The sequence below is a fragment of the Solea solea genome, chromosome 12 (assembly GCF_958295425.1).
Source record: "Solea solea chromosome 12, fSolSol10.1, whole genome shotgun sequence".
NCBI classification, from domain to species: domain Eukaryota; kingdom Metazoa; phylum Chordata; class Actinopteri; order Pleuronectiformes; family Soleidae; genus Solea; species Solea solea.
This window is the reverse complement of record NC_081145.1, coordinates 3034150-3053414: the sequence shown is the minus strand read 5'-3', so window position 1 is coordinate 3053414 and position 19265 is coordinate 3034150. Positions and strand designations below refer to the sequence as shown.

General features: G+C 40.7%; 1 protein-coding gene and 1 long non-coding RNA gene across 4 annotated transcripts; one reads left to right on the top strand and one right to left on the bottom strand.

The window, feature by feature from the left end:
- Positions 1-411: 411 nt before the first annotated feature.
- On the bottom strand, positions 412-8483 carry nr2f2 (nuclear receptor subfamily 2, group F, member 2). 3 transcript variants are annotated; one of them, XM_058645079.1, is made up of 3 exons: positions 8370-8483; positions 3650-4177; positions 412-1514 (listed from the first exon to the last, which is right to left on the bottom strand). In XM_058645079.1, the coding sequence occupies exons 1-3, from the start codon at positions 8407-8409 to the stop codon at positions 1240-1242; spliced, it is 843 nt and encodes a 280-aa protein (XP_058501062.1). In that variant the 5' UTR covers positions 8410-8483; the 3' UTR covers positions 412-1239. The 3 variants fall into 3 exon arrangements, with proteins under 3 accessions (XP_058501062.1, XP_058501060.1, XP_058501061.1); XM_058645077.1 differs by lacking the exon at positions 8370-8483 and adding an exon at positions 5138-6525 and having other exon boundaries at positions 3650-4195; XM_058645078.1 differs by lacking the exon at positions 8370-8483 and adding an exon at positions 5138-6475.
- Positions 7649-14603, top strand: LOC131469767 (uncharacterized). Its single transcript, XR_009241836.1, has 4 exons — positions 7649-8131; positions 8458-8651; positions 14212-14240; positions 14344-14603. It is a non-coding gene; the product is annotated as an uncharacterized LOC131469767 (long non-coding RNA).
- Positions 14604-19265: the final 4662 nt, after the last annotated feature.

The window sequence follows — 19265 nt, the reverse complement described above, 5'->3', positions numbered from 1 at the left end:
TGCTTGTCAGGCACTTAATGCTTGAAGTGAATAAAGGGTGACATTTCAGGGCCGGTTTAATAATACTGCTATTAAACACTATTCTCCGACTACAGGCTCCAAACTTTTGAGACCGTTGACTTCTTACACAGTCAGGTCAGTGAAGTTCGTGCACATTTGGCGTATTTTAAGCTCGTTTTTTTAATTTTTAATCGTATTCAGTTGGGGAACACATATTTAGATCTGGATTATATAGGGGACAACTCGCTTGTGTAAACTAGTCGTGAATTCGAGCGTCAAATTAAAAATCCCTTTATTTGTAGAACTCGTGTGGCTTAGTAAAAGTGGAAAACAAAAGTGGTCCTCTGACTTCACATTAATAAAGAGCTAAATATCTCCGTTTATATCACAAACTTTTACCCCCCCCCCCCCCCCCCCCTTCACAAAAACCCATTCCCCCCAGATTGATGGTATTGGTCATCCTAAAAGAATATAAGTGCGCTTGCAGCATTGAGCCTATAGATTATAAGCCTACACTCCTATTGCTGTGGTTTTAATTCTTTGTAGAACTTTTTTCGTGTCTTCCATTTATATTTCCACTGTTATTTCACCATTTAAAAATAATAAAAATAATAGTTGTCTTAGAAAATAACACCAACTGTACTACAGAAATCACAAAGGCCGGTTTGGAACCAGAAAGGAGGAATAAAAACAAAAGTAATAAAAAAAACAAAAACACAGCTATACATGGACACAGGACAAGTCATTTTGAGAGAAGGAAATTCACGCTTTTTGTGTTTTCCCTTTCTCCAGTTTTTTTTCTCCCTTTACGCAAATTATCATTTTAAATGCACTTAATACTTAAAATTTTCCTCATAAGGATCAAAAACCAAACACCCTCTTCCCCCCATCCCCTTATTTTCTTCTTCCTTTAAAGAAAATGAATCGACACAGGTTGTTCTTCATGAACACAGGGAGCTTGTATCTGCCATTTTGAAAGTTCAGTATAGATGTATGTCTCATTTTTTGAGTGGGTGGGTGGTGACGGGGGGGCGGGGGGGGCGGGTGGTTAGGGTGGATTCACCGTCATTTACGTCAATGTCTTTCTTCATGAAAGCCAGCCCCGTGTAACAGCCTTTTTTTTTCTTTTTTATTCCTTCCACAAAAGCAGCTAAAATCATTGTAGTCCCACAGCTCCCCCCCCCCCACACACCGCCCCCCCTTCAGCCCCACCTTTTGTTTGTTCGTGTCCTTCTTGGTTTACTGAATTGGCATGTAAGGCCAGTTAAAACTGCTCCCCGAAAGCAACATATCCCTGATGAGAGTTTCAATTGGGGTTTTACCTACCAATCGGACGAAAAATAACTGTTCTATGACCGAGGAAGAGACTGTGCGAAGGGAAGGCAAGCGGAGTAGTAACTTCCCAAACCGTGTTGGCTGGTTTGGATACTGGCTCCGGACATATTCCTCCAGGGCGCACTGGGACTTCTCCTGCAAACTTTCCACATGGGCCACATCTGAGAGGCCACAAGCATCTGAGAGGAGGGGAAAGCAAATAAACATTAATAAAGTGTCACCTAACGTGTTTCTCTACGAGGTTTCCACCCACAGTGGTGATTTTGTTGTTTTTATTTATGTAAAAATTAATTTAGTGTTTTTTTTTTTTATCTCCTTATATTTAACATGTAGCTTTTGTTTTCATTAATTATATGTCCACACATTTACGATAGCAAAAATGTAAAAATACATTTTAATTATAATATTTACACTGGAATAGAGACCACAAATTAAAAAAAATAAATTTTAAAATTTTAAATTTCATAGGTGATATTGTTTATAAAATGTATTCTAGGGATGCAGGAACTGATAATAATAACTCACTAAATTAATATATATATAAGAAAATGGCTGCTTAATTTAGTGTTTCTGATTTTATTGCCATTAGCCTTAAAACTCGGATTTTTTTTCTGCACAAAATCCACTTTTTTGACGAGCGTGAAGTAAACAATTACGCATATACATGTAGCAAAGAGTGTTTTTTTTCTTTAACATGGGGCATATATCTTTCACAGTCAACGGCAGAGCGAGGAGGAGAGGAGGGGGAGGGAGAGACAGGGAGACCTGCTGACCTTTAGTGAGCAGAGATTTAGCTTGGAGAAAAAAAAAAAAGGGGGGGGGGGGGGGGTCCATAGCCTACGGAGTTGCCGTTGTACTATACCATCAGAGACGCATAATCACTATCTGTGCTGCTGCGTGTGGGCGGCTGCTGTCTGTGTGCCAGTAAGAGAAGGAAAGAAAGCTTGTATGTGCACTGTTTAAGTTTATAAAGTTTGTACATGACAACAAGATCAAAAATAAAAAAAATAAAGTAGCAAAAGGCGTGACATTCAATACACACCTCCAGTCTGTCTGCAGGTAAATATGAAGGAGACTAATGAAGCTACAATGACCGTAGGGCTTAATAATAGTAATAATAAAACATAATACTAATAATAATAATTATTATTATAATAATAACATATCCAATAATATGAAATGTGATTATTTCAGATTGGGCTTTAAGAAGCCACCACTATGTAGAACAATAGTGAGCTGCTGCAGCCAAATGAAATACTGTGAAAGTCTGATGTCTCGCAGGTATGATATCATTTCAAAGACATGCGTTGAGTCTGCGGTGAAACCTTGTAAATCTCCCCCCCCCCCACCCCCCTTCTTTAATGGTGTAGCTAATGTAACAAAATAGCAGGGAAGTTCGGGTCGTGACCTAGTTCTGGAGCAAGTCCAGAGACGCCTCCAGACCCGTCTCTGGAAATAATAATAATTATAATATTTATAATAACAATAATAATATTATTAATAATAATGAAAATAATAATAAAAATATTAACAATGATAATAATAATATTTATTTATTTTTAAACAAAAGCCACCGCTCCTGTCACTGGTCAGTATCACACCAAACGACTCAGATAGTGACATGTTTGAAAATGACAGGCTGGTTCTGCAGGCTGTTTGTCCTCGCACATGTGTGGAACCCAATTTTTTTTTTTTTTTTTTTACTGTGTGCAAATGGGACATCAGGCTTGTCTTTCTTTTTAACCCCCACCCCTCCATTCACCACCACACCACCACCCTAGCCTGACATCATTTATATCTGTCATCCCTTACAAACAAGACGTGGGGTATGCACACAGTGATAAATGGTGGTAAGAAAGAGGAAAAAAAAACAAAGTGTAAACTATTGGATTCTCCCTATAAGTGTGCAGTAAGAGCGAGATCTGATGACGCTGGTGACGCTGATTACTGTGTGTTGTGTTATCAGACTTCATTTTTTCAGCTCGGGCTTTAGTCAGTGGGGGCCGCACGTTCCCGTGTTTTGCTGTCAATTTAATTAAGAAATCTCTTGCGTGGTCAGGCCACAGTTTCCAGTTGAGCTACGTGTTTGTGTGTGTGTGTGTGTTTCTGATGAAACAGTTGATTAACCAAGTGGTTTTATAATTTATCAGCCTCGGGGCCTAAAACCAATGACAATGAAGGCAGCATGGTTTGCGCCATCTATAAGCCATATTTGGGTCAGCAATGATTTAGCTGATGTCAGTGCACGTGTTGTAGTGACATTCACACAGGCTGAACTTTTGAGTGTGTGTGTGTGTTGGGTCTATTGTCTTACCTGTGGTGAAAAGCACAATTGCCTTTAAGCAGCTATATTCAGCAGAGTCAACGTGCAAAGCTTTGAGCTTTTCCACTTGTTCTTGGAAGATCCTAATGTGGTCCATAAAGGCCACAACTCTGTCCGCGGACATGGGGGAGGCGTGAAGGCCAGCCGCCGCCAGGAGAGGAGCCACATGCAGGGGCATGGAGCACTGCGCGGCGTTCAGCACAAATAACTCACTCCACGTCAACCTCAGCAGAGCCACCTGGTCTGTGATCTGGAGGTCTGGGAAGAAGGGAATATTCCTGGCCCACTCCACTGCACTGAAGAGCATCCTGGCTGCGAGTTCACAAATGTTCTCGATACCCATGATGTTGTTGGGCTGCATGCACTGACTGCCATAGCGGGACGTCGGGTAGGGCTCCGCTCTCAACAGAAGAGAGATATATCCGGATAAGTAGGAATGGCAGTGGAGTGGGTCTCCATTTGTCAAGGCGAACTGACCGTGGTGTGGCTGCGTGGGTGGCACCCGTCCCCTTTGCACGGCTGCAGTAAAAAGAGAAACTGCAGATATTGAAGCCTGAATTCTACTGATTGTCACACAATTGGGAGCATGAATAAACACACAAAGAAGTGTGCTATTATAACACCTAAATATACACACAAATACTCATTTTACATACTGTATATACGTTGATACACACAGTTCTATAAAGACACACATACATATATACATATATATGTATACATACACACACGTGTGTGTATGTACACATATAAACAGACAGACAGGCAGACAGACAGGTTACTAATGGCACAATATTGGCTCACATCATGTGCATGTGCTGAAACACTGGAGATTAGTAAGCTTTTAAAACACGCTGAACACGTTGCCATGCACATAGCTTCAAAATGATGTTATTCAGCAACAGCAACATGAGCTGGCTGTGAAGGAACACAAAGAGGGCAAGAGAGACCTTGCATGTTTAACCCTTAACCTACTTAGCAATTCATCTCTCTCTGCCTTTACACAGACACTCGAGACACCCAAGGCCCTAATTTCGTCTATAATGTTGAGATATATTCTCGCGCTGGTGCACGCACATGCAGGCTTTGTGTTAAATTCGAGCTTCAGACACGGAGAGCTGTGGAGATGGAGCCAGAACACGCTGTCTTAATTCGACACTCGCCATAATAGCGCAGATGGTTTTTATATTGTCTGTCATGTATTCAAATGCCGTCTGCCCGCACACAGCTCCATCTAAACAGATATTCGACCAGAGATTCACTCGTAGGGCTGTTTGTGAATTAAGCGTCGCTACAAGGATGAGATCCGCCGTCTCCACCACATCACACGGCGGCTCTGTCGCGAGCTCCAGCCGCAGAGCCTTGAAGGAACAGTCGGGGAAAGAGAGCGCAGGCGGGGCGGGACATGAGGGCTACACACACGGTTGTACAAAACAGACACACGCATACATGGATGAGAAAACAAAAAAATCCCAATACCTTCCCGTCTCATGCCGACTTTAAGGCATTTCTTGAGGCGGCAGTACTGACACTGATTGCGGTGGTGTTGGTCGATTGGACAATTCCTGTTGGCACGGCATGTGTAAGTGAGGTTCCGTCTTACGCTCCGCTTGAAGAAGCTTTTGCAGCCCTCGCATGTGAACTGGCCGTAGTGTTTGCCACTGGATTTGTCCCCGCACACCACGCACTCGATCTGCGCCGGCTGCTTCTCCGACTGCTGCGTGCCCTGGTTCGTCGGCGTGGACTGCGTGTTGTTCGGGGCTCCTTGGACCGGTGTGTGAGGGGTCGGAGGGGCCACCTGGGAGGATGTCAGGTTCAACTGGCCTGCTTGAGGCGTGGGGAGAGATAGTCCTCCTTGGGTCTGCGAGGAAAGGGCGCCTTGGGTGTCAGCCACATCGTCCTGGGAGCCTCTCCACACTACCATTGCCATATCTATCAGTCAACGTAAAGAAACTTTTTGTCTGCCGTTTTGGTGTCGCGGTGAACAACGTCTGAAGGAAGAAAACGCGGTAAACTGTGATCAGCCAGTCAGAGAAAATGTCAAATCTAGAGGCTACACGCTGAATCCACTCCAGAAAACTGGTGAGTTATTGCTGTGGGAGACGCTGCGAAGCACCGGGTTTCAAAACTGATGCGATGGCGAGCTGAGTCGCTGCCTTGCGCTTAAAGGCCAAGTCCAGTGGCGCTTACAGTCAGCCATCCAGTACAGCCATCAATGGGAAAAGGTGGCTTCAATATTGGAATAATCAACAGAGGTAGCATGGACTGTCAGTGGATAATAATTATAATGGAGCAGGTTGGTGTGAGACCGCGCCTGCAGCAGCAGCAGCAGCAACAGCAGCAGCATAAAACAACTGCTGAGAGCACAGTGTAGCAGCTACTATCAAGTTCCAGCACAAGTCTTGAAGAAAATCACCAACCGGGTTGGAGGAGGAAAAAAAAAATCGCGTCTTCTCCCTTTTTTCTTTTTTGGTGCCAGTAACGCGCGCAGCTGACGCCAATGCTCTCAGAGCTCGGAATATGAAGACACACAACTATCTCTCCTCCAAAAAGCGAAAGCACAAAAGCAGAATTTTAAAAAATAAAACAAAGATCACAACCTACCAAACCTCCTCCGTATTGAGTGAAAAATAATAGGCAGAGAGGAGCAGAGATTCAAAGTAATCAAATATGTTAAAAAGGCGGAGGTTAGGAAGTGATTTGCGATTGGTAGGAGCCGGGCTGGCTGAATGCTTTCTCTCTGATCAGCTCACTGAGCTCTCTATATAGTGAACTTTGACACGACTGCTGCAACTTAGCACACGTTACCATGGAGATGGGCTGCCATATAAGGAAGGAGAATGTGTTTGACTGGTCAGAGCTCAGGGACCTCCCCCTCAACCCCATTGGCTAGTCGGCACTTGTGCTACTTGGTACCTTGCCAGAGCCAGGATGGAGGTCGAGAGGGCCGCTTGGTCCTAAAAGACGACGATTTTCCGGAGCGAGAGGTAATTTAGTCACTTAAATCGCCCGGACTGTATAAGATAGAGTCGCATGTATGATCGTAAAACCTCAGCAATTCAATGAAAACTAAATACAAATAAATCTCCACCTTCAATAAAAATAATAAAAATGCGACAAAGCTCTCCAGAGATGCATTTTGTGGACACAATAAAAATTACCTCACCATTACTGTACCTTTATTTCATTACTTTTATCATATTATTATTCCTTAATCTTATTAACTGACATTTGCAAACTAAAAAACACACAGCATCGCTATAAACACCGACTGAATGATGCTAATAATGACACTTTTATACATTCTTTAGGACATGAGCGAACAAAGCAGCAGGTGAACACTTAATGGTGTCTATGTGCATTAAATCCTGCCACTAAACAGGCTCAGTTTGACAATCATGATCTTATCTCTGTGAATGTTTTTTTTATTATCAATATATATATATATTCCTCCAGTGAAGGCTAATAAACCTAATCACAGCAGACTGAATAATTACATTGCACACCTCTTATATAAATGTTATGATAAGTAAGTGTCTGTCCGCTGCACATCCTAATCCCACTGACCACCAACAATATCCCAAACTCACACCAGGGTCAGGGAGTATCGCTATGGCCACAACTTCAAATGACTCGTACAGCTTTTAATAGGGGGAAAGTCCTGGGGGTTGAAAAGGCCACGGCCCTGCACAGGAAGGTCAGGTTGACAGGTACACAACACGTTTCTGATACAATAACAGGAGAAAAGCTGTTGCCTGTTGCAAACAATAAATACAACGACGAGCTGCTGCAGACTAATTTTTTTTTTATTTTATAATTATTTCATTAAATTCATTTTAGGTTTTTATTTAATCAGTTAACATATCAGAGTTAAACTGCAGGGTCACAGCCCTGCACGTGAACCCATAGCCTGAACCGAGCCTCAGTGAATATACAGACACAGGACCACCATCATCATCAGCAGCAGCAGCAGCAGCAGAAGCAGCAGCAGCAGCAGCAGCAGCAGCAGCAGCAGCAGTCAGGCTGCTTTGTCCCAGGGTGTATGACAGTATATGGGCGCCCCCTAGCGTATGATTTCCCCGTGCTTTGAAATAAGATTCAATTTAGAGGAGCCACCCGACAAGGAAACTGCTTCAGTCTCGTCTCGCTCAGCGACCAAAACTAACGAGCTCCATTATAAACTCACGCCTGTTTGTTTAAAATCTGTTTTTACATGACTTGGACGGCAAAGCTTTGACACTTGCCAAAGTTGGATTTACTTCTTTTTTTTTGCCACTTTATTTAGACCGAATTGTATCTTTAAAAGCAAGTGCGTGCGATTATTGTTTCGTCTATATGACTTATGTTATCTAATTTTATTTACGGTTGCCGTGAACATGGAGAGCCAGTAAATAATAATAATAATAATTATAATTTTTTTTTAAATTAATACTCCACAATAGACTCATCGGGGACGCACGTTTACTTCAAAGGGTGAGTATACATTTGATGCACTTCACTGTGATAAATGGAGCAGCCACGCTTTATTCACCGTGTGTTATGAGCGACAGCAAATAATAACGTACATATAGCACATTTTATAACACATATTCTCGCTGATGTCATATCACGATCACAATAAGACGGAGCACAGCTTGCAGATAGACAGTCATGAAGTAAACGTGTATTTGACGGTGAGAGTGAGGCTGTATTCTCAGAATAACAAACCTACCAAATGCATAGGCTGCTGTTTCGTCCGTGGCGGGATGCATCTTCTCTCTTATTCAGAATATATTTAGTCTCCCCTTTTTTCCACACAGAGCTCAGAACTGAAAACTGGCAGAGCTTCCTCTCCAGCAGACGGGATCAGACACAAAAAAGAGGCACGCTGCTGCGCTGTTTATTGGAAGATTGCAATGTCTGTTGGTGGTGATGAGGATGATGGTGGTGGTGATGATCGTGCAGAAACTTTGAGGGAGAGCCCGAAGACTTGCAGCAAATTGATTCGCGTCATGTAAGTTGACGCTGTGTCCGAGCGCAGTATCATTTGACTGCCGCTGATGGTGTCATGGGTGATCAGCAGCGCGCGTGCAAGGGCTTCTCAGCCGCCACGGATCTTCTCTCTCTCGCTCGCTCCTGTAACAGTAATGTAATGGCCAATGCGCGCTGCACGCCGCTGCTTTGTGTGGGCTATTGTGGTGGAGAGAGAGAGGGAGGGAGGGAGGGAGGCTGACGGCAGAAACAGACACCTGTCTTTAAGTATGGCGGACACGCAGAAGCTATATGAGAGCACGCGCATTTGAAATTAACATCAGATTAAGGACTGCTGTGATTAGAGGTGTATTTAAAATTATTTATTTAATTATTATGATTTTTTTTCTATAACATAAGTAATCATAATAATAAGTAATAATGATAATAAATAATGATACAAATATTAGTCACAATATTACACTTGCTGAATACTAATTAATCCAATGAAATTCTTATTTGAAAAAAATAAACACACACTCATCAAAACAAGCAATTGTCTATCTTTTTTTAATAAAAATAATAAAACAAATCCAATATGTAAAATAATTACAGCCAAAGCTAAACTATACCAAGCTGAAAACATAAGCACTTTATTTTATACGCATATACATTTTTTTTCCCACAACTACACACTTCATTTGTAATTGCCCCGCACCCCCACCCTTTTATTTATTTATTTATTTCCCATTTTCCACGGGTTTAGAATGAACTTCCCTCTCTGTGTGTGATTAGTAGTTTGCTCTCCATTCAAGCAAAAGATAATAAAGCGAAAAGAAAAAGAAAAAAGAAAGACTGCATGCATGCGCAAAATAGCACAGCCCAACGGGACTGCTGGTATCGATTAAGAGCAGACAGAGGAAGTCGACTGCACTAAATATTTACTGATCACACACACAAATAGCTGCATGTGTGTAATGATTTCCCATGCCCCGGCTTGCGAGGAGTAAAGAGGAGTGAATCACTTTATTATTGTTAGTAAAACAAAGCTCGCGCACGCCGCCGCGGAGCGCCAGAGTGGAGAGATGCTGATTGGGACAAGTGCAGTTAAATGAATCGATGGCGAGGAGATAACGGTGGCGATTTACGCGCGTGCGAAGACAAAGTAAAACGCTTTCACTCATTCATGCGTCAAAACGCGAGGAACGGCGACGAGCGCTCACGTGTACGCTCCCGCACTTGTGTAAAAAGAAAGTGAAATAAAAGTTGATTTTGATCTTATTTCTGACTTCATGCAGAGAAGGGTATAGAGACCCCGAGGTCTCCAAGTTCTCGGCTTGATTAACCCCCCCAGACCCGCGCAGGAGCAAAGGTCAACCTGGCTAATCAACTTGAAGAGTCCGATTGAATTAGATGACCGTGGAAACAGGACAGAAACGTAATTGTCCCACAAAAAAAAATCGTCTTAGGTTTTGACAACCTACAATTTAAAATGAAATATTAAAGAAAAAGAGGAATTAATTGAAGATAATAGCAGAGATTGGGCAACAGGTTTCATCTGTGTCTGGTACAGATGCGTCATTTGTAACATACTTTCAAAGATATACTAAACCCACTTTAACAGTCACAGACAGTTTTTTTCCCCCTGCTAGATAAAGATCACTTGATTGATGGCGCTTGTGCCCCATATGTCCCGCCGTTTTAATGCGCTGCGTTGCATATCAATCAGCAGCTTTTAACTCTCTCCAGTGAAGGTTTCATCTCTTGACTCCTCCTGCCGTGTTGTGGTGTTGCTTGTAACGGTGGAAATAATAAAAAAAAAAACTAATTAGTTACATGTTTGCACGAAATCAATGTATGATGTATACATTTTTGATTCATTGTGATACTTTCCAGACTTATTATTCTGAAGAAGTTATTTATAATTTGTTTTTATTGAAATAAAAGCTGTTAATAAAAACAAAAACCTTGTTCCCATCACATTAACGTGTCAATATTTTTAGTTTCTTTGACTGGACTTTCTTTGTGGATGAATAAATTATTCTGATGTATATTTTAACCGCAGACAGTTATATTAATATTTTTTTTTTCTAAAACTATTAACTCTGAACAGTTGAATTATATGCATAAATGTGAAACAGTGATGAAATGGTGGTATTGTTTGACACAGTTGTATTAAAAGTGAATTCAGTGCTGTAGATCACTTTATCTCTGTCTGCGTGTCCCGAGGGCCACCATCTGAAATGGCAGTGGATCCCAGATAGTCCACTGTTCAATTTGCCAATGACAGATTATAGTGCCAATTTAAACAGATAGGGATCAATTTGTCTCAATGATCACTCTTTAGGCGGACTGCCAGCGTGCTCTTAATGTATTTGTAAACGCTGGTCTGTCTGAATCATGGCTGTTATGTTTGAAGTGAACAAAAGTGTAGCATGGAGGGAAATGAGTGGTGTAAATGATAAATGGTGTGTTGCTGTTGTTGTGGCTGTTAAAGACTGCAGTGATGGAGCAGGCGTGATGATTACTCCAGGCAGAGGCAGAGGCAGTGCAGCAGCAGCAGCAGCAGCAGCAGCAGCAGCAGCAGCAGTGACCATGAGGTCAATGGTTTAAGTCTGAGGACTAACTGGTAAAGTCTGGCAAGGAAAATGGTGCAATAAGAGCTCTGTGACCTGCAGGAACTTATAGTGCTTGAGTGCCCTTTGGCAAAGCAGCTGAAGCCCCATCTGTCCCAGTGGAGCAACCATGGAGTAGAGGACTGTGGTTGCACCAGGCACTTGTGAGATGTGTCTCTTTGAGTGGGATCTGCCCTCCCTTTTCTTTTTTTAAATGGGGGGAATGTGGGCAGTGCACCTTTTGTTTTCTACTTTAATGCTCAGACAGTGACAAAGTTTAGGAGAAGACACAAGAAAGAGAGAGAGGGGGAGGCGGTGGGTACTAGTGGCACCATTCAGTCCTGAACCAGACATGGTTCACATTTGGCCCCAAAGGCAACAGACAGTGTATTGAATTACTGTAATTCAAGGTGCAATGTAGTAGCTGTAGAGTGTGATTTGTAAAGCTAATGTAGAAAAGGCAGCGTACTATTTCAGCTATTTATTGATAAATGCGTTTAAATGTTCTTTAATTTCAGATGAAGTCAATGTTTTCTCTCTCAAACTACACAAGAGCTCGATTTTCCCGGTGTCATTATGTGTTAGTTTGCGTTAAAGAATTACAAAAATAAAACCCAGATGCATCAACAAAACTAATATGTCTGTCTGCACAGTTATAGAATATCCAATTGGGTCGTGTTTTGCAGAATTGTAATTAGCAGTATTGCCACTTTCATGACTTCAGAGGTGTAACTGTGTTTTTGGCTGCGTGTCTTTAATGTCTTACACTGTACATTTTAAGAAGTGAACTATTGTTTTGACTGTTAGAGACATGCTGTTAAGAAAGGTTGGAAACAGTGAAAGTGTGACTCACTATAATTCTCCGCCCAAAATAGCTGAACAAATCATTCTCTAATAAAGTCTTTGGCTTTTCGTGATTTTGCAGAGTAGATCAAAAATACACTGGCAGTCTGTGTTATTCCTGCTGCTGCAGCCAAACCACATGTAAAGCCTTTAAGTTCCCCTCGCTGAAAATAAGCTGTTATTTCTTAGGTGCAGTCTACATGGAGAGTTTGGCAGTCTGAACATTTGCAACACTGTCTTTAACGTGAGGGAAATGATTCTTTTTGAAAGGTGCAGTTTTACTTTTCACTGCAGTATTTAGAAGAATTTCAACATGTACGTTTTATAAGATATATACTGCAGTCACACTTAAATTAAAGCATAAGAGAGTGTTATCACTACAGTGAACCACATTAACAGGACATCTAAAATACAGGGCTTCCATGTTTGATGATTTCTCCGTGCCAGAGTCTGTGAGTACTGACACAATACATGTGACCAATGATGGAGAAAGTCGTGGAACGTAAACAGGATTTGGTGAAAATCTCCACACCAGCGACGACTCTGAAAGTAACGATTTTCAGTGTAACAAAAAACGCGAGAGCAAAATAAATCGCTTGATCTCGGTGACTGTGCCGCCATATGAGGACATGCAGAAGCTGCTTTTTTTAAGGGTTTACCACATAACAATCAATACTGGCCGGCCTGGATGATGTCACCCAAGTCAAACCTTAGACTAGCTCCACTGACATTAAATGGAGCAGGGATTTGTTACCCAGAGGTTAGACACAGGCATGACAATATTTTTGAGCAAATTTCCAGTTTATTAACTTTTTTAAAAAAGCTTACAGGGTATAATCACCACACAGTCCACAGTGTAACATTCACAGTATGTTTCATCTATTTTAATTAAGCCATGCAAACTAAATGGCTGTGTCAATGTGTAAATGCTGACCAATGTTTTCCCATGTTTGAGAAAAAGAGACAAACATAGTTTTATATATTTATTCAGTTAAACCAAGACATTTACAATATGTCAGAGGTTATGCATATTTATGTAAGAACATGTGAGGAAGTAAATATAACATTCAATGACGCTTGCCTGGTCCTTTTCTTACAGGTGATTCATGTGATTTAAGACATTAACATACAGTATTCTGTTCATAACTCAATGCAATTGTCAGACCTTTAAATTAGGCAGCACCACTGTATCACATACACCTAGACTGATGTAGTGTGTTTGATAGCTACACAAAGCATAATAATGTCTATGATCTGTTTCCATTTTTTTATTTTTTTATTTGAGGTTTTCAGTCCACTTTGTCTCATGATTTATGAGTGAATATATATATATATATATATAATTAAATGTTCTACAAGTACAAGAGATATATATTAAAAGGTGACTAAAATGTAGCACAGAAAACACTAAATCAGCGTTGGTGCATTACATTCAGAGTGCCACATCGATGTGGATGGATGGGCAGCTGTAACACCGCTGTAACACCGCTGTAAACACCAGTGGTGGCTGCACAAACAGACTTGAGAACATTAAAACAAACAGAGAACAAACATTCACTTATTATCTAAGTGTAAGTACTACTGGATTATCACCATGTCTTCTGTACTGCAAAACAAATCTTATAAACTGGTGTAATTTTCTTGACAACAGCTGGCACGGGAGTATGCACCCTCAGGGCGCACTTCCACACATGTGCTGTGTGAAGTTGAAAAGCCTCATCTGGCTCGCAAAGGACAAAATATCAGTGAAGGGAGGAAAAAAAAAAACACATGTCTTGCAGCCAACAAGACAAACCATCAGTTGGTGCCAATTAAATGACTAAATGAGTAAAGAAAGGCTTAGGGCAGGCGTGTACAGTAATGATGAGCTATCAGACTTTAGCAAGCAGTGGGAAGTCATCACATTATTGAACTAAAGCCATCTCTCTATTTGTTTTTCTTTACAACCTACTGTACTGACGTGTCACCAGTTATGATATGTTACCTCTGAACTTGAATGTTTTTGGTGGGTTTTCATTTGTTTGCTTACACTTGATGAACTCCAAAAGACGTCATCTGCATCATTATGTACACATCTACAAAATGAATGATGTTGCTTTTATAATCTGCAGTCTGCTCTCTCTCTCTCTCTCTCTCTTTTTTCAGTCATAAAGCCATTGCCTGTAATGGCTCAGGTAATAATCCTTTACACAGCTTACTTTATAGCTCTTCACATCATTAGACTGCTCCAGAGTGTTAACTAATACTAACTCCTGTCTCCTTTTTTTTATCATCCAGCTTTTCCTCTACAAATGAGACATTAGTGAACAGCAGCCTGTGAGTGATTTTCAGGAAACACAGTGTGGTACAAATGTGCACTGTCAGGCAGCATCACTTGCATCGCAGCAAGCTCATGGTGCAAGCATCAGGGGGAAAACACTGCTACATCTGCTTAGAACTGGATGCATGACTAAACTATCATTGTGTATTGTATCGTAAGAAACTTTCATATTCTGTGTATACAGTACACATACAATAAGCATCGATAAACCGATAAATCGATAAATCGATATCTATGTGCCTGCACCCATGTTATATATCGATCAAAATTCAAATAATAAAAAAAATGCCATAAACTATAAAGGTGGCCATTATAATATGGGTTCACAAAAGCAGAGTGTGTAAACAAAGTAAAGACCATTTCATCAAGCTAATTGCCTGTTTGTGAGAGGGAGCAAACTTTTTCCAACACCACTCTATTATGGAGGTTCTTTCTTAATCATAAATAGAGCTCTTGTATCCCAAAGGGACTTGCTATTCTAATTTACAATTGAACTAAAGACCAAAGCTATCAATCTCTCACAGACACTTTATTTCTGCCCTCCTTCTCCCTTGTAATTGTGGTGACATAACCATAAACAGGGGTGTGTGTGTGCTGTGACTGATCCTGTGGAGATGACAGCATTAACACATGAGCGATGCATGTAAGCACTCAAAGGTGGAGTCTTGATGTGATATATAGTTGAAACTTAATATAAATGCAGTGATATCAGAAGAAAAGAAGATTATTACGTCAGAATCAAAATAGTGCAAATATGTGGTTGGAACAGATGCAGAAAGTCACCACTGAGAACACGTTTTGGGTTCATAGGCTGTCACAAAATATTATATAAGTCGTTTTTTAACCTTTTGTGTTTGGTTATAATGTAACTATAAAAGTTGGCAATTATTAGGGTCATGGTGTTCTTACCTTCTAATAAATGTAATCTGTGTTCTTGCTGTCATCGTCTTATTCAACCACTTTTCTGTTCACATTGACCCCATTCCTGTAAAAGAAAGAGTTATGCAGTGGTGACACTGGTGAGTGGAAATGGTGATGTTTTGTAATTTATCAAAAAACATGGGGATGTATCTCTAACATATTCAGAGTGTCACTAAAGCATCAATAAGCCGTCACACTGCAGAGTCTCTGACACATTCCTGCTGGCAGTGGCGGTGCAGTGGCGGTGCAGTGTCACTGCGGCCGCACTGTGCTTGTGTGAGGCCTTTAATGATGAGTCTCTTTCGTTAATGAGTTAATGCAAAAACTCTCAATGTCATCAGCAGAGATAAGGGGGAAGAAAGCGACGCATTGTCAGCATAATGACAGGCTCCCTCCCTGCCCCTGAGATGTCACGGGTCAGCCATGTTAAGAATGTGTGTGCCCAATCATCCCCTGATCTTTATCTGCGGGGCCTGCAGCTAACCATGACATGGGCCCAATCAAGAGTGCTGATGAATGGACAAAGGGGCCCTTGAATTGTTGAAGCTGCCACAAGACTGCTCTACTAAATAATGGTGACATTAACAATCAATACACCAGTTGCTCAACAAGATATTAGACATGTTCGGCAAAGCAATGGCCATTAAAAATGATATACTATATGACTGAGACATTTTTCATCAGTTCTATTATTTTATTTTGATTTGATTTGTATCGTGCTCAATCACAACAACATTATCTCAAAACACCTTACAATATTATTAAGAGAGGAGAAGAGAAAACCGATAATTCACACAATGAGTAAGTACTTAAAAAAAAGTCTCCCTTTGAACAGGAAACGGATCTGGACTCATACATGTGCAGCCATCTGCCTCAGCTGGTTGCGGTGAAAGGAAAGGGGTGGGTCGAGAGAGACCAGGAACAGATGTATAACAGTTGTATTAACTAGTTGTAAAGACCGTCATATACTTTTGCTCATACTAGCAGTAGCATGAATTGAGAACAACATGTAAAAACAATGATCAAAGTAGTATTGCTACTAATAGTAATAGCCGAACAACTGGATCTGGATCCTGTAGCCCTGGAGTCGCAGGTATCTGCAGAGTTAGGACAGAGAGGTAATACTACTACTACTACTACTACTACTACTACTACTACTACTACTACTAATGATAACAATAGATCTGAATCCTGTAGCCCTGGAACCATAGGAACCCGCGGAATGAAGAAAGACATGAAAAGAAGAACACACTGAGGAGAATAAGAACAAGGTTGGAGTCATCTATAGGAGTTCACCTAGCAGTTTAGCCCCCAGCAGCATAACTAAGGGATAGCAAGGTTTTAAATCTAACTTTAAATACAAAGAGGATGTCCTCTTGAACTGACACTGGGAGCTGGTTCCACATGAAAGGAGCCTGGTAACTGAAGGCTTCTACTGATACAGACTCTGGGAACCACAAGTACTGAATGATTCTGTGAACAAATCTTTTTAATAAACTGATTCTAAGGATTCAGTTACACCGAAAACTCTTCTTTACAAGTCACTAGTTTATGTGTGTCGCAAAAAATTCACAAAGTCACAGCAGTTTCATGCAGCCATGCAGTGATGACTCCGCCCATGTTGAGGAGGTACTATAGTAATGGAAAATGAACTAAACCATGAGTAGAGTCGAGCCAAAGAATTGCAGTATAGTCCAATCCAGATGCAACCAATGCATTCAATAGTTTTTCAGCATCATTTAGGGACAGCATTTCTAAATCTATGATGTTCTGCAGTTGAAGAAAACTGTTTTGTATATTTGTTTTGTATGTTCCTTTAAACCCAGAGATCTGTTCTGATCTAATAGAACACGTATAGAGACTGGACCATTATCTGAGGCCATGAGAAGGTTGTTTCACTAGCACTGTTTCTGTGCTATGACATAATCGAAGTCCTGCCTGAAAATCTTTAAACAGGCTGTTTCTTTGCAAATAATCACATGACTGATTTGCAACTATGTTTTCTGGGATATTGAAAGGAAGATTAGTTATACTGTAGGTCGGTAATTTGCTAAAACATCTGGGTCGAGGGTAGATTTTCTAAGTAGGAGTTTAATGACTGCAACCTTAACCTTAACCTTATAGCCTGTTCATTAGGATAGATTGATCTGATTTAATATGGAGCTGTTGATTAAATGAAAAATATCCTTCAACAATTTTGTGTGTGTGGGCTCTAACTGACAAGTTGATGGTTTAGATGATGATACTAATGATGTTAACTTAGAGAGATCTGCAGTATAGAGGAGAACATGTAAATGCACATCTGGTGCTTCAGTGGTTTCTGAAGCGTTTGCACTAGACAATACATCTGTGCCACTATATTTATATTATTCCATTTACAAAGAAGATACTGAAATGACGGCTACCCAGTGTTAAAGGAGTAGATGGCTCAGTAGAGGTGTAAGTCTGAACCTTTGCAAAGTATTTGCTCCTCTCAGAATGGGTGAATATTCATTGGTTGTGTTGCACGTGTACATCACAAGTTGTATAACTTTAAGGCCAAACAAGTAATTGTAATTATAAACTGGGTTTGCTGGACCTAGATATGCAAAGACACAGAAGACAATGTGACATAAGTGAACTTAATTTCATAATCTACAGATAGTTTCTTTCAACAGAACCCATCAACAGATGACTTTGGGTTAGGGTTACAAATCACACAAATAGGTTAAAGTAAAATTCCAGTTATCACTTATATCATAAAACCTGACAAATTGTAATAACAGAGTGTGTAACCGACACTACTGTGATCTTCATCTTTTTAAGCTCTGTCTGACACCGTCATGGTCTCAGGTTAATGTCTGCAGCCAGGTTTAGACAAAAAGCCCCCATCGGTCCAGTGGCATTTGTCTTGTTTTGCATTATCTGAAATCAAACGCTCTTTTCCACTCCCACCATTGCACGTATAACAATCAGTCCAGCCCTGACGTGGGGATGTCTGTAATCCTCACAAAAGGACGCTGACATTTATACCCAGCAGAAATGAATTCGACAGGGCCTGGATTCCTCCAGTGGCTTTGTGCATGGTACACTAGACTGGCTAGAAAGATAATGACACTTGATTACTGGGTCATTACAGCAGGTAGCTCTCCACGATGAAAAGGCAGTTCTAGTCAACATGGACAGCTGTGAGACAGGTGACCCAGCATGTTAACAAATATGGAAAATGGGCTTTATGGGACTAATGAATTCACAAGATGCTCTGGGGAAAGATCAACATAAAAGCTCAGCCCATCTAAGGATTGCCAAGAAAGATACACATCACAAGGCTGGATTAAGGAAGTAGTGTCAACTACTGTGACCCCACTTTCCCACAGTACTGCTATATTGCTACACTATAACAATGCTGCCTGGATTTAAAGTCATACAATGTAGGATTTGCTCTCGGGCTCCCCCACTGTTGGTAAATGGTATTGTTTGTTTTAACAGTTGACTTCTAAAGCACAAACAGAGACAGACATGTCTTTAGACCAGGTATACTGTTGACTTTGTTATAGCATTTTATACAAATATCATTACATTGTTTTCAAGACATTAGAAATGAAAATGACATCTCAATTGAACACTCAACTAATTTAGTTATATGTAGACAATTGCACAGTCGTTGCAGTACGCAGTATAATATAATATATAATAGTATAATTTAATATATAATATAATAGTTTCTTGTTCTTGTTGTTTCTGCTATGGAATGTAACTTCTCAAACTATCTATCCATTATCTTTAGACCTTTTTTTAGCAGAAACAAGGAATTAGATGTAAGACATTATTTTCGTGTGAGACATCCGGTTTCACATTTGTGCTTAGGGTTAGGTTAGGCATGACGACAACTTTGACAGATAACATGGTTTCATATGTGCAGTCAGGGGTCGCTATAACAGGCTTTAATGTAACGGGAATGTTTTGATCATCGACTGCA

Coding starts and splice junctions, on each gene's coding strand:
- nr2f2 (XM_058645077.1), bottom strand. CDS start 5,588: ATGGCAATGGTAGTGTGGAGAGGCTCCCAGGACGATGTGGCTGACACC. Junction 4,196..5,137: donor AGTCGGCATGAGACGGGAAG/GTATTGGGATTT, acceptor CAATATCTGCAG/TTTCTCTTTTTACTGCAGCC. Junction 1,515..3,649: donor AATTGTGCTTTTCACCACAG/GTAAGACAATAG, acceptor CCCTCCTCTCAG/ATGCTTGTGGCCTCTCAGAT.